The 26,166-nt window shown below is 49.9% G+C and overlaps 1 protein-coding gene across 5 annotated transcripts in view; it reads right to left on the minus strand.

Moving 5' to 3' along the window:
- The window catches only part of LOC144818631 (poly [ADP-ribose] polymerase tankyrase-1), a 682,266-nt gene that overhangs the window by 115,348 nt on the left and 540,752 nt on the right, over nucleotides 1-26,166 (minus strand). For all 5 annotated transcript variants that reach the window (XM_078676238.1, XM_078676237.1, XM_078676236.1 and 2 more), the window contains one exon: nucleotides 20,939-21,059. In XM_078676238.1, coding sequence (XP_078532364.1) covers nucleotides 20,939-21,059 — 121 coding nt within the window. The remainder of the gene's footprint in view (nucleotides 1-20,938; nucleotides 21,060-26,166) is intronic.

Consider the following 26,166-nt stretch of genomic DNA (forward strand, 5'->3'; position numbering starts at 1 on the left):
AAATAAGTCATCATATGATTCAAGTCCCACTGAGGCACAACAAACAGAATTGGAGGAACGCCTTTCAAGAAACGGTTAACTACCTGGGGGATTGAAAAGAGAAGGCTGATCTGGCAGCCGAAGGAAAGCAGAGATGCCAGAAAGGTAGCCTTTGATAGTGCCCAGAGCACAGCCCTGCCGGGCTAAAGAGAGAAGGAACAAGAGCACTTCAGAAAGAAAGGCAGAAAGGGGATCTGGGTGTCGGTCGCACCTGACCTTCTTCAGCACTCTGGGCAGTAGTGGTATAAGCGGAAATGCGTACAACAGACCGCAACTCCACTTGCGATGAAGTGTCGCCAAGCGAGTGCCGCCTTGGAAATTCCAATGCCCGGAATTGCAGACATTGCGCGTTCTCTTCGTTTGTGAATAGATCTAACCAAACCAGTGTTGAAAGAGACCTTGCACCACCTCCGACTGAAGACTCCATCATGCACCTGCGGCTGAGTTTGTCCGCCCTGGCGTTCAGAGAACCTGCCAGGTTTTCAACCACCAAGGAAATGCCTTGATGTTCAGCCTTGTCCAGAGGCGACAGGCCTCCTGACATAGGGTCCACGACTACATCCCGCCCTGTTTGTTGCAGTACCACATGGCGGTGGTGTTGTCCGTGAACACCTGCACTACTCTTCCCCGGACAGAGACAAGGAATGCTTTCAGTGCAAGATGAATCGCCCGAAGCTCCAGCAGGTTGATGTGGAGCCCAGACTCCGCTGGAGACCAGAGGCCTCTGATCTCTGCCTCTCCCATGTGGCCGCCCCATCCCATAAGGAAGGCATCCGTCACCACTCTGAATTCTGGTTGGGGAAGGGCTAGGGTTCTCCCACTGACCCAATCCTGGTTCGTGAGCCACCACTGCAGTTGTTGAGCAGTGCCCTCCGCGATCTGGACGTAATCGGACCGATTCCCCATATGCTGCGCCCACTGGAACGAATAGTTTTCTTACCTGTCGGTGTAGTTTTGCAGCTTGAAGATCTTTCTGGATTCACTATGCTGTGCATTATTCCGCGGTCTTGTGGTTGGGTCCGGATTCGTAGTCTTTTCTTTGTTTTTTTTTTCTTCTTTCGTAGCCCAGGTGGGCGTCGGCGTCACACCCCCTTGGGTGCATTTCCGGTGACGTCGGCATGCTTCCTGCGGAAGCTCCCACTCTTGGGCGCCATCTTCGGGTTCTTTTTTTCCGTGTTTCTTTCGTTTCCGAAGTAATGGCAATGTTCTATATAGGTGATATTTTACGGCTTTGTACTTTTAAAGTCCCTTTTTTTTTTTTAACCACCTCTTCCCTCTCCAGCCTCATCTTTCTGGCGGAGGTGGGTGGGTTCGCTAGTGAATCCAGAAAGATCTTCAAGCTGCAAAACTACACCGACAGGTAAGAAAACTATTCGTTTTGCAGCATGAATATTTCAGGATTCACTATGCTGTGCATAGATTTTGTAGCGGTTTCTCATCTCTGTGGCGGCTGGGTGGAAGAGGAGCGTTGGTTATTGAATATGTGCTGGAGCACATATTGTCCGACTTGTGCTTCCTTGTTCATCTGTATATCCACACAGTAGTGCTTCGTGAACGTGTGCACCGAAGCCCATGTTGCCGCAAGGCATATGTCTTGTATGGGTGTGTTAGCCAGGAAGGCTATTGTAGCACCCTTTTTCCTAGTGGAGTGGGCACGTGTCCCCTCTGCTAGTTCTTGTCCTGCACGTTTGTGGCAGAGTTGAATTGTTTGTGTGATCCATCGTGCAATAGTCTCTTTGGTTACTGCCTTGCCCATGAAACTGTTGGCGAAGGACACAAAGAACTGTTTTGTTTTCCTGTGTCCCTTCGTCCTCTCAATGTAGTGCATGACTGCCCTTCTGGCGTCCAGGGTGTGCAGGGCTCGCTCTGCGCTAGTGGTTGGTTTTTGGAAAAAACTCGGTATCTGTATAGACTGGTTCATGTGGAATTTGGACACCACCTTCGGCATGAAGTGTGGGTCAGTCGTCCTCATCACAACCCTATCATTGTGTATTTGTATATAGGGTTCTTGTAGCGTCAGCGCCTGAAGCTCGCTTACTCTGCGTAAGGACGTTATTGCAACCAGGAAAGCTGTTTTCATAGTTAGCATCTTTAGGGAGGCCTTGTGAAGTGGTTCAAAGGCCTCTTTCATGAGTTTCGTTAGGACTATGTTCAAGTTCCATGCAGGTGGCGGCACCCGCTTGGGTGGTGCGATCCTTTTCGCTCCTTCCAGGAATCTCTTCACCACCTGTGATGTGAAGAAACTCCTGCACGTTTCTCCCCTTGTGTAGGCGACTATCGCTGCCAAGTGAACTCTTAACGAGGATGAGCTAAGGTTCTTCTCCAGCAAGTGCGTCAGGTACTTTAGCACCGTGGAGTCTTTCTTCATTTTTTTGTGAAGTCCTTCTTTTCTGCACCACATTGTGAATCTTTTCCATTTTGCAACATAGCACTTCCGAGTGCTGGGCCTTCGTACCTCCCGAAGGACCCTCAGGGTGCTTTCTGGCAGTCTCAAATGTGCGAACTCTATGTCCTCAGGAGCCACGCTACTAGGCTCAGGCTCTCTGGCTCTGGGTGTAGCACCTCTCCGTTCTGCATGGAGAGTAGGTCTTTCCTCTTGCCGAATCTGTGGGGTGCACACTGTTATCTCCATGATCTGCGAGTACCATGTCTGCCTGGCCCACTGTGGCGCGACCAGTATCAGGGTCATGTTGCTCGCTCTGCACTTGCTCAGCACTCTGTGCATCAGTGGTATCGGGGGAAAGGCGTAAGCAAATGTCCTTGACCAATCTATCCATAGGGCATTCCCCAGGGACCCCTCCTCGGGCTGTCTGGATGCGAAGTTTTGGCATTTTGCATTCCGGCGTGTGGCAAACAGGTCCACTGATGGTGTTCCCCATCTGTCGAACAGCCACCTTGTCTCTTGAGCATTGAGCTCCCACTCGTGGGATGCCGATGTCTGTCTGCTGAGCCAGTCTGCCTGTATGTATGTTGTCCTTCCCTGGTGGGTGTATGGCTAGCAGGCCTATCTTGAGAGGGATGGCCCATCTCCATATCTCCTGCGCCAGCGTTGAAAGCGGGGCTGACTGTGTGCCACCCTGCTTGTTGATGTAGAACATCGCGGTGGTGTTGTCTGTTTGTAGCAACACCATGTGCTTGTACAGTCTTGTTTGGAAAGCTTTCAGTGCAAGGAAGATTGTCTTCAATTCTAGGTAATTGATGGGCTTTGTCGCATCTGCTGGCGTCCACAGTCCCCTCACCTTGAGCTCCTCCATGTGAGCGCCCCATCCCTTCAGGGATGCGTCTGTGGTGATGGTCACTGTTGGCGTTGGGGGCGTTAGAGGCTTTCCCCTTGTTATGTTCTCCATGGTCCACCATGTCATCTCCTTCTGCACTGCGTGCGTTACAACCACTAGATCCTCCCAACTGCCTGCAGCTTGTGACCATTGCTCCTGTAGCCATTCTTGAATGGGTCTCATGTGGAGACGTACATTTGGTACCAGGTGGATGCATGATGCCATCATCCCCATGATCTTGCTCGCAGTCCTCACTGTCCGAGCTTGTCCCTTCCGGTAGAGGCGAGTTTCCTTCACCAGCGCCCTCGCCCTCTTCTCGCTGGGGAACACCTTGCCCTGTAAGGTGTTGATCTGTGCTCCCAGGAAGATCTTCACTTGTTCCGGCTCCATTGATGATTTCTTCCAATGGATGGAGAACCCCAGGCTTATGAGCGTGCTCGTCACTGTATCTGCGTGCTGCTTGCATTTCTGGTATGAGTTTGCTTTCACCAGCCAGTCGTCCAGGTAGGGGTATACGTGTATTCCCTGCCTTCGTAGGTGCGCTGCGACTTCTGCGAGGCACTTTGTGAAGACCCTTGGTGCGGATTTTAGCCCGAAGGCTAGTGTCGTGAACTGGTAGTGGCTTTCTTCGATGGTGAACCTGAGCATATGCTTGTGCTTTCTGTTCATTGGGATGTGCAGGTAGGCGTCCTTGAGGTCTATCGTGACCATGAAGTCCCCGATCTGCAATTGCGGGAGCACCTCTTGCAGGGAGGTCATTTTGAATTTTTGCGTTCCTATGAATTTGTTCAGGAACCTTAGGTCCAGAATGGGTCTCATTGTCTAGTCTACTTTTGGTACCAGGAAGTACGTTGAGTATATTCCTTTGTTTCTTCCCTTGAAGGGTACCCGTTCTATGGCCTGCTTCCGCAGGAGTTCCTTTGCTTCTTCCTGAAGACGCTCTAGCTGTTTGCTTGCTAGTGGTTTTCTTTTTGGTTTTCTGCTTGTTGGCCTCCCCTCCAACTCTATGCAGTATCCGAATTGGATGATGTTGAGGATCCATTTGTCTGATGTGATTTCTCTCCATTCTTGGAGGTAAAATCTTAATCTTCCTCCCACTGGTGTTATGTGGTCGTAGATGTCTAGCCTGTCTTGATCCCTCTGTACGTGCTGCCCCCTGGGATCTTTTCGGAGGGTGGGCACACGGAGTTTTTTGAAGTCACTTAGAAGTGGGCTGCTGTCCCCCTCTTCTATTCTGTCCACGTCCATTTCCTCTCCCTCGAAAGGACTGGCCTCTTTGTTGGTACTGCCAGGACTGCTTCTGCTGACCCTGCGAGTCTGCCTGGTGCGTTTGTTGGAAAGCCTGGTGTGATGTACCTGGCTGGTTTCCACCTCTCCCGCCAGGCCTCCGTGACGGGGTGCCCCTTTTCTTGCCTCTGAACTGCAATGCTCCCATGGACCTTGCTGTTTCGTTATCCTTTTTTAGTTGACTGAGCTTCTCATCAACTGTTGTTCCGAAAAGCGTATCGCCGTTGAACGGTGTGTGTTCAGGATGCTGTGTTGCACCTCAGGTTTGAAACCTGAAATCCTGAGCCAGGCGTGTCTTCTTTCAGTGACACCCATCATCATGAGCCTGCTGGAGGTGTCTGCTCCATCCAGGGCCGTCTTTAGGCAACAATTTGCCGTGTTCTTCCCTTCTTCAACTAGTTTTTCGGCCTTCTGCCTGGCATCCTGGGGCAGGTCCTTCACCAACTGCCCCAGTTCCTCCATGATCTGGTACATGTGCCTGTTTATTAGGGCGTTGGAATTAGCCATGTGCCAGTGGGTCGCGGCATTCCGTTCGATCCTTCTGCCCACCAGATCCATCCTATGGCTCTCCTTATCCGGTGGTGGTCCAGAAGTAGTGGGCACGTTAGCCCTCTTTCTTGCTGTGGCCGTGATAATGGAGTCTGCGGAGACCATGCCCTGAATGTAGGGTGGGTCCTTTGAGGAATGCTTATTTCTTCTCTGTTCTGGGAGTTACTGCCTTGCATGTTGCGGGTTCCCTGAATGCTTCCTTCCCCTGAGCCACGACGCTGTCGAGCATTGGTAGGTACTGGCTCCTTGTTTGTGTGGGGAGCAATGTCTCTAGAAGGAAGTCTGCTTTCTGCTTCTCTTCGTCGAGCTTGAGTTTGAATGCTGCTGCGGCAGACTTTATCACCGAGTTGTAGGCCCCGATGTCCGGCGGCGAGGGCCTCGAGGGATATGTGTCGACCGCCTCCTCTGGGCTGTCGGTGTCGACATCTAGGTAATCCACCTCCTGTAAGTCAGAGGGGGCCGACTCGGCGTCCGTCCTGCTGTCCTCTTCCTCCCCATAGTTGTAACTATAGTAGGGACTCTCGTCATCTTCCTGGTCGTCGACCACCTCGACGTCCGGGTCTTGTTCCTCGGCGACCTCGTCTTCCTCCTCGACCACCTCCACCACTGGTGGCTTGGTCGTGTGTGGAATCGTGAAGGTTTTCCTCTTTGCGTCGAATTCTTTCTTCCGCTGCAAGATGTTTTCCATTTCGGCCTCGAGGCGCCTTCTCTTTTTCTCCATCTCGGCTGCGTGTTCCGCGTTGGATGGTTCGGCCGCTCTTTTCGGCGGTTGGCTCGGCGCCGTGCTTTTCGGTGCCGGAGGCTTCGACGCCGAACCGAATCTCTGGTCGGCGTCGGTGCCTCAGGGTCCTTCTCCCTCGGCGTCGATCGATCCTTTTCGGGGACGATTTTCGACGACTTTTGCTGTTCAACAGCTCTCGGCGCCGGGGACTCCTTCTCAGAGGATCCGCTGGGCCTGTGAGTAGTCGCGGGTGCCAGGTGTTTTGGCTCCGGTGCTTTCGGGGCCTTGCCCTCGTTTTTTCGAGACTCAGAGTCTCTCGGGTTCTTGGGGGCCGGAGAGTCTCCTACCTTATCAGAAGTCTTGGTGTAATCGGTCTCTACGACCGTGTAGCTGTCGTCTTCAGCGGCAGCGTTGTCCTCTTCCTCGGAGGACATCCCCAGCTCGTAGAGGGATGGAGTCGGGGCCTTCCCCTGCAGGGCGGCGTGCGCTACCCTCCGTCTCTCTCTCACACGAAGGGTCTTCGGGGCGAAGGCGGAGCAGGCGTTGCAATCCTCGCTTCCGTGATTTACCGGTAGGCAAAGGTTGCAAACCGGGTGCTGGTCCTTCTGCGCGTACTTGTGGTGGCAGTTACGGCAGAACTTGAACCGCGTGTTGTCCATCATCGAGCGCTCAGGGCCTCCCTGGTCGTGTGTTCGTCGACGTTCGTCGAAGATCTCGATGAATTCTCCTTCTCCTTTGCTGGCTCTTGGTCGATGAAGTCTCCTGGAGTCTTCAGATGATTTTTCTTTCCAATTTCTGTATTTTCCTTCTTCTTTCTCCAAAAATGTCTGGAGCCCAAACGGGAACGATCCAGACCCGACCGCGGAAAAAAAGAATCTGAAGATGGCGCCCAAGAGTGGGAGCTTCCGCAGGAAGCATGCCGACGTCTCCGGAAATGCACCCAAGGGGGTGTGACGCCGACGCCCACCTGGGGTACGAAAAAAAACCCCAAAAAACAAAGAAAAGACTACGAATCCGGACCCAACCACAAGACCGCGGAATAATGCACAGCATAGTGAATCCAGAAAGATTCACGCTGCAAAACTTCAGGTCCCACTGCAGAGCCTGCATATGTCACCTCTGCATGATTGATCAGCAGGATACAGGAGGCCATGAGGCCCGGTAGCCTCAGGGTTATTCTGACCGAAACCCAGGACAAGGGCTGAAAGATAGGAATCATAGCCCAGATGTCCCAGACTGGCTGTTTGGGAGGATAGACCAAACTGTGCAGTGTCCAGAACCGCTCCAATGAAGAGGAGCTTCTGAGAGGGAATCCGGTGCGACTTCGGCACATTGACGGCGAACCCCAGCAAATGCAGGACGTCGGACGAGGTCTGGAGGTGGGAAACGACTGCCTGGGGCGATCCCGCCTTCAACAATCAGTCGTCGAGATAGGGGAAGACAGACCCCTGATCTGCGCAGGTGAGCTGCGACCACCACCATCACCTTCGTGAACACCCGAGGGGCGCTGGTAAGGCCAAAATGGAGCACGGTAAACGCCAGAGGGCCAGCAGAAAGGGGTGTGAAAATAAGCATCCTGCAAGTCCAACGCCACCATTCAGTCTTGCAGGTCGAGGGCAGACAAGACCTGAGCAAGCGTCAACATTTTGAACTTCTCCTTCTGGAGGAAGTGATTGACTTCCCTGAGGTTCAAGATAGGACGCAGCCCCTTGTCCTTCTTGGGAACCAAAAAGTAGTGAGATTAGCAACCACAACCTACTTTTGGGACAGGAAAGTGATGAGGCTCCCTTGGCCAAGAGAGCTGTAACTTCCTGCTGAAGAAGTGCCAGATGATCCTCCGACATGCAGTTGTAACGAGGTGGCATGGCTGGAGGGGTAGTCTTGAAAGGGAGGGAGTATCCCCTTCGTACTATCTGCAAAACCCACCTGTCTGAAGTGATGGTGCGCCAGTGGGGGAGGTGATGGCCAATCCTGCAACCCAATGGCATTTGATGGGCCAGAAAGGACGGACTAGGAGGGTTTGGAGGCTGCTGTAGAGGGTGTGGTGGGGGAGTGGGGGATGATGGGTTGGTGGATTGGCCCGCGGAACCTTGTTTGTGGTTTCTACGTCCATCGCCGCGCAAAGACTGGGTAACTTGCTGCAGCCTGTGGCCATGGGTGTGACGTGGCAGGGCAACCCTTTGGTAGCAAAGAAAGGGGTGAAAAGCAGACCGCACCAGGCGGGAGGAGAGGCACAAGGACCTGTGGGTCCTTGAAGCGCTCTAGGGCGTTGTCTGCTTTGTCGCAAAAAAGGTGACGGCCATCAAAAGGCATGTCCATCAGAGTGTTCTGGACACCCCCTGAAAAGCCAGTGGACCTCATCCAGGCGTAGCGGCGAAGCGCTACCCATGTTGAAATGATCCTGCCCATAGAGTCGGCGGTGTCCAGCCCACAACGGATCGTAAACTTCGCCTCATCTCTCCCGGTGGCAACAGCCTGAGACAGCACTGCCCGGGCCGCCTCTGAACACTGAGGGAGCACTTATGTCACTGTATCCCACACAGAGTGCAAATAACGTCCTAAGAGACATAAGGTGTTTACGGACCCCAGTCCTAAGCTGGCGGAAGAGAGCATTTTCTTGCCAAGGTGGTCCAGCTTCTTGGATTCGCTTTCCGGTGGAGCGGTAGGGAAGGCGCTTTTGAAGGTGGAGGCTTGGACTACCAAGCTACACACGGTGGGGTGCTGGGAGAGGAAAGTGGAGTCGCCCGGGTGGTGGCGTCGGGCGGTCAATCCTGTCCACGGGAGCCCCCTTGTTGGGCCTGGGCCACATGCCCAAAAGGACGTGGGTGAGGGCCTCATTAAACAGGGGCTTTGAGGAGCTCACTGCCGGTTGAAGCACCTCAGTCAGGAGGTTAGTCCTGACCGCCACTGTAGGATGTTCGAGGTTGAGAGCCTCGCCCGCCCTACGCAACACAACAGCATATGACGCTCCCTCCTCCAGAGCCACGGTAGGAGGAGACAACATGCCAAGGTCGGGTGAAGTGTCAAGACCACTGGCATCCCCAGGTCCTCTTCTCCAGTCCTGCTCAGTCTCTAGCTGGTCAGTTAAAGGGTCACCTGACCCCTCCCAGTCCTCCTCACCCTCCTCTGGCTGCCAAACAAACTGAAATTGGCCAGGGTGGAACACAGGGACATCAGCGTCGGAACCGGCTTCGACTGATGCCGCTCCGGCCCCAGGCCTTGATACAAGTGGGACCTGCGGCGTCGGAGCCGGCGGCGGCAAATACCTGGGACCCCCCCAACCAAGTCCGCAGGGCCCGAAGGTGCGCCAATGGGGTCGGTACGCCCAAATATGGCATGCATCGCCTCATAGACCGTACGAAGCTGGGTGGGTGTCGCTTCGGGCCCCGGAAAGGGAGGGAAGCTCTGAGTCGTGGAGCAGCGGGAGGGGCACCACGTGCGGCCCTCGTCAGGTCGGCCGACCGACGAGAAGTCGAAGAGCGTCAATGCTTCTTCGACTTCTTATGCTTCGACTTACCCAACCCCGAGTGCAAAGACTTCGTGACTGGTCGGAATGGCGATGGCTCCGCAACCGGTCCCCCAACCTCCCTCTCGACCGGGACCTTGAACAGCGCGGAGCCGACTATCGTCGTTCAAGCAGCTTTCGGGACTGCTCCCGCAAAGCCTTAGGCGTCAACAACTGACAGTCTGAGCACGACTTGGGGTCGTGGTTATGCTCTAAGCAAAAGAGGCACACGAGGTGCGGATCAGTCACCGACATCAGCCGGTTACAGGAACCACAGGCCTTAACCCCTCCCATGCGGATGATGAGCTCAGCTCGTCATCAGCCACGGTGCTCGGGTGCGGATGCTGAGCTCGTCATGGCCGTTAGAACGCTCACACGCAGGGATAGTTCCCCCGCTAAGGAAACGGGTGTGGCCGTGACGAGCTCAGCTAGTCATCAGCACACGAGCACCACGGCTGACAACAAGCTGAGCTCGTCATCAGCACCGGGGCGCTGTGCGCGCCCCCCCGCCCCCAGCACAGCGGGGGATTAACCCCCGCAGCCAAGGGATTAAAACCGGGCATCCCTCGTGCACCTGTTTGGAGTCGAAGAATTGAAACACAACAGACAAAAAGTCGAGAAAAACTTAGTAAAAAAATGACTGACGTACCGCTCTTCTTGGATCTGCGCTGGCTGGCGCGGAAAAAGAAAGAACTGACGTCAGTAGCTGCCGCGAGATCATGCAGGCGACCACGACGCCGATGAAAGACGAGGAGCAGACCGACGCCACCTTCCGACGCGCAGAGATACTGCTGATGAAAAAAACTTTCTGGATCCAGTCCGACGCCTGGGGGTGATTCTAAGGTAAGGGATCTATAACTGACGTGTTTCTTTCAGATAGGCTTCTTCAGGAAGGATCTAGCCACTGAATCGCATGAACTGACTTGTGCCACAACTAGGGCCCTGAAAAGGGAGCCACCATAGCCCTAACAAATAAGTCCGCAAAGCAGGGAGGCATGGGTGGGTCTCTAAGCTAGTTATTGTCTCTACCAGATAATGTGTTACCAAAGGTAAGTAACTTGTTCATCTGCTAGAGACTTCTAGCTGCAGATTCCGCTCAGAATAGATACCCAAGCCATACGTTTCTGGTGGTGGGCTGCAAATTCCTCACACTAGAAAGTCTTGCAGGACCAAACGGGCAAAATGCCCGTACCTGCGTACCTGACTGTCCAGGCATTAGTGCTTGGCAAATGTGTGCAGAGACGCCCACATCGATTCCTGCAATATGTTCAGGACTGGGACATCTGAGCCAATGCTGTAGTCGCCGCCTTTCCCCTGGTAGAATGGGCTCTTAATCCCTCACGGGCCCCTTCTTAGCCAAAGCATTGCAGTTCTTTATGCAGAGAACGACCCAGCAAGAAATGGTCCTTTTCTGCACTGCCGGACGTTTCTTAGCTCCCACGTACCCAACAAAGAGTTGTTTGTCCACCCGGAACTCTTTTGTGCGGTAAAGGTAGAACGACAAAGCTCTTTTTGGGCCCAGACAGTGGAGACGCTCTTCTTCTTTAGAAGGATGCGGGGAGCAAAGGTGGTGGGCAGCGTGATTGATTGACTCAGATGGAATGGGGTAACCACCTTCGGCAAGAATAAAGAACCACTTTATCTGGAAAAGTCATCATGTAGGGGGCTTATATGATAGCGCCTGCAACTCAGTCACTCTCCAGGCAGATGTTATCGCCACCAAAAGGCCATTTTGATGCTAAGCAGCAGGAGGGCACAATTGTGTAACTGCTCGAAAGGAGCAGGCATAAGATAAGTGAGGTCAAAATGAAGGTCCCACTGAGGCATAACAATGGGAGTGGGTGGAAACAAGTTATCCAGCCCTTTCAAGAACCTATTTACAATTGGAGACTTAAAAACAGAGAGTTGGTCTGGCAGCTGCAAAAAAGCAGATAGTGACGAAAGATATCCCTTTAGAGTACCCAAACCAGAGCCCTGCTGGGCAAGGGTAAGACTGAAAAGAGGTACAGTAGACAGAAGCAGAAAGTGTGTCAATAGACCTTTCTGTACAATGTGATACAAAATGTAGCCAACGCCCGGCGTATACAGTCTTAGCTGAGAGCCGCCTGGCCACCAAATTAAATTGCATACTTTGGGAGGAAGGTCAAAAGCCATCAACCCCTGCTGCTCAATGCAAGGAGACGAAGAGTTGACAGGTTCGGGTGGAGAACCCTCCCCTACTGCGGAGACAGAAGATCCTCCCGAAGCGGCAGCCTGATTGGAAGATCAATGCTTATTTTCAGAAGCTCTGGATACCAGAATCTCCTTGGCCAGTCCAGAGTCACAAGAATGACTTGGGCCCAGTCACTCCTGATCTTCTTTAGAACTCTGGACAGAAGTGTTATGTGCCAAAGTCGTACAGCAGCCCTGAGCTCCACTCGCTACAAAAAGAGTTGCAGAGCAATAGCCCCCTTGGAAACTCCAGGGTGCAAAACTGCTGATATTGCGCATTCTCTTTGGAGGCAAACACATCTAACCAAGGCTCTCCCCACTGTTGAAAGAGAACTTGCACCATCTCAGATTAGAGATGCCATACATCATCCGCTAGGCATCGACGGCTGTGTTTGCTCTCCCTGGCGTTCAGTGAACCTGCCATGTCCAAAGATACAGGGCCTCTTGACAAAGGGTCCATGACCCCACACCACCCTCTTTGTTGCAGTATCACATGGCGGGGTGTTGTCCATGAACACCTGCACTAACTTCCCCTTGACAGGGGGAAGAAATGCTTTCAATAACAACTGAATCAATCTAAGCACCAACAAACTGATGTGGAGCCTTGACTACGCTGCAGACCAGTGTCTCCTGATCTCCACCGCTCTCAGATGGCCGCCCCATCCCAGGAGTGAAACATCTGTCACCACTGTGTGATCTGGTTGGGGAAGGGAGAGGGGTCTGCCTTCGACTTAATCACGGTTCATCAACCACCACTTCAGATCTTTCGCAGTTCCTTCTGAGATGTGGACCAAGTCTGTGGGATTTCCTCGATGCTGTAGCCAGTGGAACTTCAGGTCCCACCGCAGAGTACGCATACATCACCTAGCATGCTTTACCAACAGGATGTAGGAGGCCATGAGGCCCAACAGCATCAGAGTCAGTCTCTCCAAAATCCATGATAGAGGCCGAACCATCGGAATCATAACCTGAATATCCTGCACTCTCTGCTCGGGAGGATAGGCCCGGAACTGCACTGTGTCCAGAACAGATCTGATGAAAGGGTGCATCCGAGAAGGAGTCAGGTGTGACTTCTGCATGCTTAGAGAGACCCCCAGCGACTGCAGAAGGTCCGCCGTATTCTGGAGGCGCGAAACGACAGCCTGGAAGGAGGATGCCTTCAATTGCAAGTTGAGGTAGGGGAAAGATTGACACACCTTATCTGCACAGATGAGCTGCGACCACTGCCATCAACTTGGTGAACACCCGAGGGGCACGAGTAAGGCCGAAGGGGAGCACGGTTAACTGAAAATGGCCTACCTTGAACCGCAGGTAATGCCTGTGACCCAGCAGGATGGGGATGTGAAAATATGCATCCTTCCAGCCTTCTTGGTCTAGGGCAGACAAGATCTGAGCTAAAGTAAGTATCTTGTACTTCTTCTTGAGGAAGAGATTGATGGTCAGAAGATCTAAAATGGGCCGTAACCTCTTATTCTTCGGAATCAGAAAGTAGCGGGAATAAGCCGCTGCCAACTTCTGAAACCCTCTCTATAGCTCCCTTGGCCTTGAGCGGTAACTTCCTCTTGGAGCAATTTTAAATGATCCTCTGCCAACCGATTTGATTTGGCGGAATAGGAGGAGAAAAAGAAAGGAAAGGCAGAGAATAGCCCTCCTGAATGATCTGCAAGACCCGCTTGTCCAACGTTAAGGACCTCCAGCAGGGGTGATGATGATGGATTCTCCCTCCCACTGGATTGGCATTGCCGAGTCAGTCTAGGGTTGCTAGGAGGCTGCGGCTGCCGACTGCAGGGTGGTTGACTACTTCGAGCCTCCATTCCTAGGACGGATTGAGCCGCGACCAAGTCCTCACACAACTTGAGAAGTCTGTGCAAGAAGGTGGCTGAGAACGCTGGCGCGGCTGAAACCCCCTTCTGTTGAAAGGGGCAAAAGCTAGATTGGCCACAAAGGGTTGTAGAAAGGCCCAAGGATCTGGTTGTAGTGCAGGAATCCTTGAACCGTTCCAGTGCCGAATCTGCCTTCTCACCAAACAGATGACAACCATCAACATCGCCCGAGACTCCAGATGTTGTGAACGAAGTGGTGCGCCGTAAGGCCACCATACATGAATTCGCTCTGCCCAGCGAATCGGTCATTTCAAGTCCACACCTGATGGTGAATTTTCCTGCATTTCTCCCGTTCTTAACTGCATGGGAGAGCATAGCCCGGGCCTCCTCTGGGACTTGTGGCAGAACTTGGACAACCTTCGGCCAAAGGGAATGGGAGAAACGGCCCAATAACAATGCAGTATTCACAGACAGCAATGCCAGGCTAGTGGAAGAAAACAATCTTCCCAAGTGTTACCAATCTCTTGGATTCCCTATTCGGAGGGGCGGAAGGGAACGCGCCCTGGGAGGTAGAAGCCTGCACTACCAAGTTTTCAGGGGTGGGGTGTTGGCTGAGGAACTTTGGGTCGCCCAGAGCCAGACGATGGCAGCATACAATTGTCCTATTCACAGGAGCTCATTCATGTGCTAGGCTTGGATCATGTGCCTAGTAGGATATAAGTAAGTGTGTTATTGAAGGGAAATAGGGGTTCAGAGGTGGACGCCCCAGGTTAAAGCACTTTGGTCAGGAGATTAGTTCTGACCTGAATAGAGGGCAACTCCAGTACAAGGACTTCAGCGACCCTCTTAACCACCATGGCTTAAGATGCCCCCTCTTCCATAGCCACAGTAGGTGAACAGAGCATGCCAGTATCTGGGTATGTGTACAGGCCACTGGCCTCTCCAAGTTCCTCATACCAGTCCATCAGTTCCTCTTTTTAAGGACCTTAACGAGGAAGTGGCGAAATACAACTCCGCTCTCTTAGCTGCGATTGATGACATTTCCCCATTAAACCCTATCACCTCCACTAGATCTAGGCCCTCTGCCCCCTGTTTTTCCCCCGCCTTGCGAGAGGAAAAGAGCCGCTGTAAACAGTTGGAACGCAAATGGCGGCAGACATATGATTCTGAGTCTAAAGTAATTTACAAGACTGCCCTTAACAAATTTCAAAAATTAAAACGGTCCACGATGAGAGATTTTTATACCCAGCAAATTAAGAATGCAGAGAATTCTACTAAAATCCTTTTTAAGATAGTGAAGGACTTTGTTTACCCTCCCGCCATGATGGTTCAGAGTTCTCCTAGCCAGGCTCTTTGCAATGGGCTATCGGACTTTTTTCAGGATAAAATTATTAAGTTAACCTCATTCAAACCGGTTCTGGCCCCCCTCCGACCGGTGATACTGACTCTCAGAAAGTTTCGCTGAATTCTTTTAAAGAGCTTACTCCTGAGATTGCCACAAATCTACTTATCCAATGCAAATCAGGGTCTCCGCTTGATCCGGCTCCTGCTAAGGTGATGGGCAATCTTGCCCCTGTACTGATCAGCCCTCTCCTTTCCATTTGGAATTCCTCGTTACGCTCGGGTCAATTCCCCATGGCATGGAAACAGGCAATGTTAGTCCCTATCCTGAAAAAAACGGGAAACAACCTTTACAACGCAACTTTCACAACGCACTACCATTACAACGAAACTTTTACAACGCAAAAACTTTTACAACGCATGTATTTACAACGCATGTTTTTACAACGTAGGTACTTTTACAACGCATACCATTACAACGTAAGTATTGGTAAGTATATAATTATATTTAAAATGTTATATGTTTGGGTTTTTTTAAGGGGTATTTTTAGGGTTCAGGGTCAGTTTTGGGTTTTTGGGTAAAGGGGTATTTTTAGAGTTTTGGGTTTTAGAGTAAAGGGGTATTTTTAGGGTTCAGGGTCAGTTTTGGGTTTTTGGGTAAAGGGGTATTTTTAGGGTTCAGGGTCAGTTTTGGGTTTTTGGGTAAAGGGGTATTTTTAGGGTTCAGGGTCAGTTTTGGGTTTTTGGGTAAAGGGGTATTTTTAGGGTTCAGGGTCAGTTTTGGGTTTTTGGGGTACAGGGGTATTTTTAGGGTTCAGGGTCAGTTTTGGGTTTTTGGGGTACAGGGGTATTTTTAGGGTTCAGGGTCAGTTTGGGGTTTTGGGGTAAAAGGGTATTTTTAGGGTTCAGGGTCAGTTTTGGGTTTTTGGGGTACAGGGGTACAGGGTAAAAATAAAGTAAAATTAAATTTAAATTAAATTAATTAAATGAAATGAAATGAAATTAAATTATATTAAATTATATTAAATTCAATTAATTTACATAAAAAAAATTATTATATACTTACCAATACTTACGTTGTAATGGTATGCGTTGTAAAAGTATCTGCGTTGTAAAAACATGCGTTGTAAATACATGCGTTGTAATGGTTTTTGCGTTGTAAAAATTTTGTTGTAAAGGTATGCGTTGTAAAAGTATGCGTTGTAACGTCATAGATCCGAAAAAAACAGATGCGGATCCCTTACAATTCTGCAATTACCGTCCGATTTCTCTTCTTCCAAAGCCAGCAAAAATCCTGGAAAAGGCTGCCCAGAAGCAATTGGCAGACTATTTAGAATCCAACCAATTGCTACATGACCCGCAGTCAGGATTTAGAACCGGCTATAGTACCGAAACCGCTCTTTTAGAGGTATCGGAGACTATTCGTGAGTGTGTGGATAGGGGCGAGGAGGCCATGCTGGTCCTCCTCGACCTATCCGCCGCTTTCGACACAGTATCCCACTAAATACTACTGGATCGTCTAGGGCAGTCGGGAATCAGAGGTACTGTGCTGACTTGGATTAGATCTTTCCTCACAGGTCGGACTCAGAAGGTCTTTCTCCGACCCTTTGAATCAGAGGGTAAACCTCTTTTTTGCGGAGTGCCTCAGGGCTCTGCTCTGAGCCCTCTATTTTTTAATGTCTATCTGGGCCCGTTGGCTAAAGTGGTGGAATCTTGGGGGGGTCAGAGTGATCTCCTACGCTGATGATATTCAGCTTGTGTTCTCATTTAGAGATCACTCTGACACCAATTTCACCAATTTTCGCCACTGCCTCAGTAATATCTGCTCCTGGATGGCCTCTAACCACCTTATACTGAATACCGACAAAACTGAGGTTTTATTTTTTAATCAGAAAACAGCGCTGCCCGCTATTCAGTGGTGGCCAACTGTACTGAATCCCCCTCCGGTCCCAGTCCAGACAGCTCGAAACTTGGGCTTTCAATTTGATAATGCTCTGTCCTGCAAATCTCAAATCAACAAGGTTACATCAGCTTGCTTTGGCAAACTACGCATGATCAGGAAGATCTTCCCTTACCTCCCTTTGGATTCCCGCAAGACTATTGTTCATGCCCTGATCACGTCGCATTTAGATTATGCCAACAGTCTCTATGCAGGCGCTCCCCTTTACCAAATTGAACGTTTACAAATAGTACAAAATGCTGTGGCGAGACTGATTGGCAATATTCCTTTCCGCCACTCGGTTGCTCTATACCGGAAAAAACTGCACTGGCTTCCCATTGCCCGCCGCATCCAGTTCAAAGCCTTGATCCTGGCCTTCCGTGCCCTTAACGGGTTAGGCCCTGGATATTTGAGAAAGAGACTTAAACTTCCCACTCTGTTAGATCTCTGAGATCGAACAGCCTACGCCTCCTGGTGGTACCCAGATTTCGTCTTGCCAGGAGTGGGGGCAGAGCGTTTGGCGTAGTTACAGCTAAACTTTGGAACAGCCTCCCACTGGATCTTAGGTTCATTGATTCGGAGCCTCTGTTCCGAAGCAAACTAAAAACTTGGTTGTTCACCATCTCATAAGCAGCTCATTTCTTTCTAGCTTGCAATCTGTAGCGCCGGGACACCCCCGACGGGGGTAGCTGTGCGCTTTATAAGCTTCTTAAATAAATAAAATAAATAAATCTGCTCTGCACCCTGGTGCTCCAAAGGGTCAATAGACCCCTCCCAGCCCTCTCAGGTGCCTGAAAAATCAATAAAATGCTGATGCGACAACATACAACCCCTGGGCTCTACCAGCGCAGGAACGACTCGGGGTCATCAGGGATAAGGATGGGGCTTTAACCGCCGGTGGGCACCAGCTGTTCCGTAGTCACCGACTTCGGGTCTGGGGAATGTCACGTTGTCACGACTGGAGTCATCCCAGATTTGGACTCCAGAGAGCCTACCGGCATTGCGGCCGGAGTAGACTACGTTGAATCCGATGGGCCCCCTCCCGACTCCAAAGGGCCTGAGGGCTTACCAGAGTCATCGGCCCGCTCAAATATGCAGCTGAAGGCCTAGTAAAATGGAGGGAGGCACTGTGTCAACACCGGCTCCGCAGAACTAGTTTGTTGGTGTTCCTTACCTCGTTCGTCAACGGATGACAGTCGCTTAGACTTCTTATTTTTCTTGTGCCTCTACCAGAGTGTCCAAAGGACCTCAGTGGGAGGAAGAGGACTTGGAGCTCTGGGGGCGGACCAGCAACCTCCTCTTCTTCGTGCGGGATCTTCCCGGAGTCTTGCTGGATGGTGTAGACTGCCGGGCCACAAGGAGCTTCACGGCCCGCTACCGCAAGGCCTTCGGAGCCATGGCCCGAACGTCTGAGCCAGACTTTGAGATGTGGTCGCGCTCGAGACACCAAAGGCAGACGAGGTGGGTGATCGGTAACCGACCGACATGGTGTGGTGACAGGAGCCGCACAGTTTAAAACCGGTCTTCCTCGAACACATTCCGAAACAAGTCGACAAAAAGTTGAAAAAGACCTGTCAAAAAGAGACAGTAGGAGTAGATCTTCCTGGATCGGCACTCAACTGGTGCAGAAAGAAAAGAACTGAATGTCTGCATGCCTTGGTGGCACCTATATAGGTGACCACAATGTCATAATTTACTTTAACAACGTCACCCAGAGCCGAATGAAGCCACCCGACAGCGCCTGTAAGAGGTACTTCTCGAGCAAAGGATTCCGGATCCAGCCTGACGCCGGGGAAATTCTAAGGCAAGGAATCAGCAGCTAGAAGTCTCTATCTGATAGAAAGAGCAGTAGAGAAGGAATTAGGTTAAATTTTACTGACGGATGCATTCAACACCAAACTCTCAGGAGTAGGGTGTTGAGAGAGAAAGTCCATGTTCCCAGGTGCAGGACTATGGCAATGGGCAATCTGTCTGTGGTCTGAAGGCCAAGTACAGGGCTTGGATCAGGTCTTTAAAAGTATGTCTGTAAGAGGTTAGTTAAACGAAAGGAGAGGCTCTAAAATAATTTTGCCGGGATGAAGGGCTTCAGTTAGGGCTTTGTACTATAGTAGCAAAAGATGCAATTTCCTTAGTAGCAAGGCATTTAGGAGAAAAGAAGACAGAGTCTGGAAAAGTCTCTAGGCCATGCTTGTATGGTTGGGCAATTTTGTCTCTTGCTTCCTCATATCCGTTGTCAGAGCCAAATAAGCCATGAAGAAATGGTTACCTTCCATTTGGTGGAATCAGAGGCACTGTCTGTATTGGAAGGAATAATCAGCGTTAAGCCCAGCCTCAGACGGGGTTGGCCCTGCACCATCTCGTAGTAAGACAGCACTAAGGGTTGCCCGACAAGGTCAGTGAAGTCTGCATCGGTAGACCAGGGTTCGGTCTAAAGAGCAGCTCTGGAAGTGGATTCCTTTACCAAAGTCAGTTCTGATCCAGGCGTGGAAGTAGAGGTTCCAACTGGTGCCAAGCAAGGTCCTGCCGGCAGAGGCCCAGTTGAGTGGCCTCTCGGCTCCATGCGACACAAAGCAGCACCAGGGGAAGCCAGCTACATGAATAAGCAATTCATTGCCTCAAGGAACTACAAGATCTGCTGTGGAGTCGTCACAGGCCCAGGAAACTCCGGAACATACTCTGCGGAATGAATTTGGGAGCAGGTCCTAGAGACTTGACAACACCCTTGCGGGGTCTCGGGGGACTTAGAGAGGCGCAACCGAGTTAAGTCCTGCTTGGACTACTTCTTGCTTTTGGACGTACCTGAAGACTTGGACTTCGATGACTATCTGTAGTGGGAATGGCTTTGGGCGTGGGGTCAGGATCTACCCCGTGACTTTGATCGACATGGATGCTTTCGGTGGCAGGCTACAAACAACCACTTCCCGCTCCCAGATGGCTGTGGGGTGTATCTAAGCACAGTCGCTGCAGGCTGCGGAGTTGTGAGATGAAACCAGGCACCACAGGCAGACCAAGTGGGGTTTAGAAACAGACATCTGCCATAACAGATTCTCCACAAGGCTTAAACCGTGTTTTATGGGGGACATTCCCTTGCACACAGGAAGAAATTTAAAAAAGAAAATGCCTTGAAAAGTTTGAGAAAATGTGGACAAATGAGCAGTAGTAGCTCTGAATCTGCATCAAATGGAGTGGAAAGAAAGGAACGGATGTTAATGCGAATGGGTGACAGCCATATAGACTAGTACACGTCACATCTGGTGCAGACTACATTAACAAAGAGTTACAGGAGCCACCTCCCAGCGAGCAGGGGTACTGCTTCAAAGTTTTCAGATGCAGCCCAAAGCCTTGGGAATATTCTAAGGTGATGAATTTGAGGTTAAAGGTCTCATTAAGAAATGCGTTTTACTGATTTATTTTAACTTGAAATAATCTTTACATCAGTTTTTCACTATGCTATTTTATGTTAAGATCATTTAACTTCGTGAATAGCTAATAATGGGTATTTTGCTGTACAAATACCTTATTTGTAGGTCTCGCCTACCAGAGAGCACGAGCTGTCTTTTGGTGAAAAGACCTAGTGTCAGCCTATAGTGGGATTAAGAGTGCTCCCATTGCTTGCCACTGGTTGTCTTTACTGTCACTCATTTGCTTGCTTTTCATTCCCTACTTGTGTTGGCTTTCCTTCATCTCCATGTCTGTTCCTCCTCTAGAGCATGGATGCATTATTTGTGTCCTTCCACTGCTTGCTTTTCAAGCAGTACTTTTTTCTTTATGGTGAAGCACACCATGAGAGTGCATGTGTTTACAGCGGACTCCCTTGTGCACTTCTCTTTTCTGCTGCACTCTGTGTTTACTGTATGTTGCATTCAACTTAGGAAACTCCTTCCCAGATTTTGCTTTTTGGCCCACTTCTCCCCCACCCACGTCCTCTCTGTTGTGCACTCATACAGTTCAAGGGGAAAAAAAAGCTTATGTGGTATTTTTTTTAATATTGATACAATTTAGTAAAAATAAAAAAAAGCTTGCGTCGTATTTTTTTAAGCATGCACATGCGTAGTGTTTGCGCCTACAAAATCTTGTGGCCATTGCATCAGTGTTTGATGGATGCTGAACAGCATGGCTAAAAGCCAATAGGTCCCAAAGGCGAGATAAATTCTCTTTGCCAATGCTTGTTTTACATTGCAACTCATTTTGGTGCCATTCTTTTCAAGAATTTGTGGGCAGTTGTGAACAGCTAACTTTCAGCCTTACCTTGCTGTCCTCCTAGAAGCCTCTCCACGCCTTTGATCAACTTGTGACGGTGCCCATAAGCATTAACGCCTATCTCTTTTAACTCTTCATGGCCCATGTCAGCCAACACATCCAATGTTATCTGAAATGAAAACATAACAACTGAAAATGCTGATTTAAATAGGTCTTCTTTGATTGAAGTATGGGTCCTTCTATTATATCACTCCAACTGTTTAAGGAAATCATGCATGGCTACACTATGTTCTTTTGAATTATTTTATGCAATATTTCTGCCATAACATAGCTAAAATATTACATAAAAGAGCAGCAAAATAAAATGTATGCAAGGATGAATCATAAACTGGGTGTGCCCATGGTGAGCGATTGTTAGTATCATTCTGGCACACTGTCGAGGCAAACAAATATATTGGTCCAATAAAGACTGTGGAGTTATTTTCCATAACTAGTTGTTTCTGCTCATCCATTTTCTCTAGTTTTGTTCCATGCCAGGAGCTAAGTCTTGAAGACAGGGACACAATATTATCTTACATTTTTCTTAAGCTCCTCAATTTCTTTTGCATCAAGAGTGTCCACAGAGCGCTTCAGTTTAAAATGGCATCCCACACATCCGGGTACATTGTTAAGTTTGCTTTCCAGCTGCTTTATCCATCAGGAGGCTCATCACCTACTGCTGAAACCACATCCTCTTAATGGCCATTCACTTCATGAATTGATGTCCACTTCAAGAATAATGTCCAGTGCATCAATCTTGCATACACCCAGGCCATGTACAAAACCAAAATCACATTCCAAACACTGTCTTCTTATGACAAATTATATTATCAGAAGGGAGGGGCTTTGGCTCTACCCAGATGTTGGGAGCCAGGAGTACATGTTTTGATGGGGCCGAAGATGTACTTCCAGAAAAAAAGTGCTTGCCTTCCCCTGGCTGTGATCATTTTATTTATGCAGCTGTTGAACTTTTAGAGGAACACACATGACATTGGAAGGCTATTAAAGTATTTTAGATAACTAGATAATTTAGTTTTTTCTCTGGCAGCAGCACAGATGGGAGAAGGGCAGTCATTAACCTACCTGAACATTTAGGTCTGGCTTGACAGTGAAATGGTCACCTGACCTTTTAACCTATGACAATATTCTACAGTTCTTGGTTTCCACACACATACATATCTATCTATTCCCATGCTATTGATTTGTAACACTTCACATTACCATACAACATGTCCTTATAACCAGACCTAAGTGCATTGCCAGTGCTTGTTTATAGAGGGGAATGGGGGAGCTTGGGAAACATTTTGCAGAAGTGGAGCACAAAAGGGACTCGCTAAATACAAATGAAGTTCTGTTGGTGTGGCAAATAAATATGAGCAAGTTCATGTTGCCCCAAACTTTTACAGCATTTGTGAGAAAGTGCCTCTTTGACAAGGTTAGCCCTCCCCTTTTGCCTGGAAAACTGATGGTTTTGATTGTAGTGCACAGGGTCCCTGCCAACCAGTGCTTCACCCCTAAAAACTGTTCCACAATAGGTCAGTCAGACCCCCTGTAAGTTCCTATTAAATGGTACCTAGGGCATTGAGACTGAAGAGGGCACCTTAGGGACCCCTCACCTAGGCCATGCAGACTGCCACTGCAGCATGCATGGCCTGGTGCAGACAAAAAGACAAAGTCGACATGGCACACAGCATGGGTGCCATGCCAACTAACACTGCCTGAGATATAGATAAGTCACCCCTCTAGCAGGTCTTACCAACCCTAAGGCAGATAGCACTATATCACAGGTGTGAGCATATCTGCATGAGCAGATGTGCCCCTAACTTATTAGGGTCTATTCCTTAATATTGTAAGTGCCAGGGAAGCCTTGGAGAGTACATGGGCTGGAAACTCGACAACTCTAGGTCCACAGCTCCTCTCAATAAACCCATACTGATGCCAGTGTGGGTTTTGTTGAACGATGTACTCAGAGGGCACCTCAGAGATGCCCCCCTGAAAACCTACCAACCCTGGTGTGGTCACAGACTGGTTGTAGGCAGCCTGCCACCAACAGACAGGTTAATGGACCCCTGGGCCGAGAGCCTCTGCTAACAGGGCCAGAAACAATGCATATTCTGGGCGGAGGTGTCACACCTCCTCCCCCCAGGTAGAGTACAGTGCTCGAGAGGGAAGCTTAAAAGGCCTGCCGTCTTTGTAATGAAAACCTCAGCCTCTGCTGATAGCAGCAGATGGCAGCCCCCCCCGTTTATACCCCCATTTTGGGTGGGAAAACCTAGAGGAATAGGAGGTGTGCCCACCTCTGCCCCCTCCACACCTAAGGTAGGGGAGGCGAAGCACATTTTTCAGTCTCTGCCATCTTGAAGCTGGGGAGGCCCCTCGATTAAGCGCAAGGACTATACCCCCTCCCACAGGAATGTGGCATAATTGAGAGTGTAGTTACCCCAGGTAAGGCGTCTATTGGCCCTACTTGCTTCTCCCCTAAAACGGCCCTAAATTTAGTATTTAGGTAGCTCCCCAGACCTGAAAACTACTTATTAGTGACCTAAGAAGGATGAAGAAGACGCTGTTCAGCGAAGCCAGAAGATGCCTAATAACTTGTCCCCAGCCCTACCGGCCTGTCTCCCGATTCCAAGATCCTGCAAAAGAATATGACACCTGTCCTGCAGCCAGCAACTTCCTGAACACGAGGAAGACTGACCTGCTCTTTGATAAAGACCAGAACTCACAAAGGCAGCGGATCTGTCCCCATGAAACCCACGCAAAGGGCTCTGGTGCCCTCTGAAACAGCAAGTCCTGCCCCCTCTGGACCCAACGCTTCCGAACTATGTCAAGGAGGCTGCTGGAACGGGCCCTTTTTGCATGGTTATCCCCAAAGTTTTGTCTTCCTCCTGCATTTTTAATGACTCCGTTTTGTTAGTTCATGTCTCTGTGCACTTTACCACTGCTGACCAGAGCTAAAGTGCATGTTCTCTCTCCTATAAACTTGGTAAGATTGGTCTACACCTGTTTGGTATATTTAACTTACCTATAAGTCCCTTGTAGAGTGGTATCCTATATACCCAGGGCCCGTAAATGAAATACTACTAGTGGGCCTGCAGCACTGCTTGTGCCACCCACAGAAGTAGCCTTCCAAATCTGTCTCAGGACTCTGCAGGTACAGGGCCTGCATGCGCAGTTTACTGCCACAGTGATGTGGCATTTCAAGTGGTTGCCAAGTCTTGAACTCCCCCTTTACTACATATAGGTTACCCCTAAGGTAGGCCCTATGTAGCCCTATGGGCATGGTGCTATGTAGGTAAAAGGTAGGATATGTGCCTTGTTGTGTGGCATGTCCTGGTAGGGACAAACAGCCTATTTGGTTTCTCAATGTTGTGAGCCTGCTCTTCTTATAGATTTGCATTGGGAATTCCCTGATGTGTTTCAGTGGTAATTTCGGATAGGAAAGGGGTAGCGTGGCCATGTTTTGAATAGTACTGATAAATCCTGCTTAGTGGTGAAAGCGGATTTGTTATTACTATTTTAAAAATTCCACTTTTAGAAGTCGGCATTTCTGTGTGCTTAGGACTCTTTGTGCCCTGCCTAATTGTGTATTCTCTGTCTGGTTTAGACTGACAGGAGCAGTGTGTCCTGCCTTTCCTGGGTGACTCACTGTTGGGCTGAATAGACCTGGTCTGCATTTAGAGTGGTGGGAGGATTTGTCACCTGCACCTAAATGTGTCTGCCTTTCACAATGCTGTCTACACTCCCCTGTGGATTATCTGGAGCCAGGGCTGGGAATTGAATGGGGGTGTTGTGCACTTCTAAAGTTGTTTGAAGTCCCCCCAGAACAAAGCCTTTGTGGGTATAAGTATAGGGGCTGTGACCCCATGATTTTAGACACTGCGTGGGACTTGTAACCACAAGACTGCTGGACTGCCAGGAGGACCCACTGTGGGACTTGATTACTCTGTAGTACATACATGCTGCCCTGAGAGTAGGACTGCCACTTTGACCTGATGACCCTTATGCTGGCCTGCCTGTCTGCACCTTGCTGGTGTGTCCAAGTGCTCTCAAAGGAGGGCTGCTTATGCCCCGTGTCCTTGCCAGTAAAGAGCAGGGTGAACGCTTGATTTCCTCCTAGTGTGTGAGGAGCGCTTCATTTTGTGCCCCTCAACTTGTCCCTGAGAGCGTGTGGTGAGCTCTCTGCTGTCTCCTTAAGAAGAGTGTAGGAAGGTAGGATCTGACTGCATGGTTACCCCAACTTTTTACCTGGTCTTTTGCTGGTTTTTGACTAGTTCGACTAGGATCCTGCTATTCAGGACCCCGTCTATCTGCTTTCTCCCTTAAATTGACATACATGTACTTTGGTACACTCCAGATTGAGTACCCACATCAGTCCCTAGTATATGGTACACCATGTACCCAGGGCATAGGTACTCCAGAGGCCTCCCATGGACTGAAGCATGTATTATGCCACCCATGAGAGGCCATGCAAAATGGAACTCTAGGTCTGCTACTGCAGCCTGTGTAAGATGGTGCTTGTACCACTTACTTTAGATATAGGTTCACTATATCGAACGGTCACTATACTTAAAACTTATAAGTCACCCCTATAGCTGGCCTTGACCATCCTGAAGGCAGTGTGCTGGGTTTTATGTGAGAGGGTGCCCCTGCATGAGCAGAGCACCTCTGCAGCCTTTGGAAACCATTCTCCCGGGTTGTCGGTGACTCCGCTGGACATATAGGTAGATTTGCATTATAACCTGGTGGTAAATGCTATCTCGAAAACAGCTGCATAGAAACATATCGTGTTTGGTATCAAACACCTTGGAATCAAACCTCCAGACCAGTAACTGGTGTGGGAGGTATGATTCCACCCTTCTGAAGCGAACTTCGTGGGGTCACCGGTCTACCCAGTGCCAGCCTTCTCGACCCGGACAGCACAAAATGGATGCTGCCAGCCAGAGACACATTTCTGCCCTCCTGCTGCTGCGCCAAGCTCGAGCAGAGGAAGGCGGCACAATAGGCATCCTGTTACAATGAGGTGTGACCACCTCCCATACAGGGTTTAGTGTATTGTGGCTGGGTGGGTGCACTCAGAGTGCCTGAAAGTCTGCACTGGGGGCACATTTGGTGTCCCTGTGCATAGTCCAGCTCAAACCAGTTCTGGGAGGTCCCCCTGAATCTATCCAACCCTCTCCTGTGGGTATAAAATGGGTTACCTGGCTACAGGACATTAGATTTTACGTGGACAAGAT

Source organism: Lissotriton helveticus, chromosome 2_1 (genome assembly GCF_964261635.1).
Source record: "Lissotriton helveticus chromosome 2_1, aLisHel1.1, whole genome shotgun sequence".
Taxonomy (NCBI): domain Eukaryota; kingdom Metazoa; phylum Chordata; class Amphibia; order Caudata; family Salamandridae; genus Lissotriton; species Lissotriton helveticus.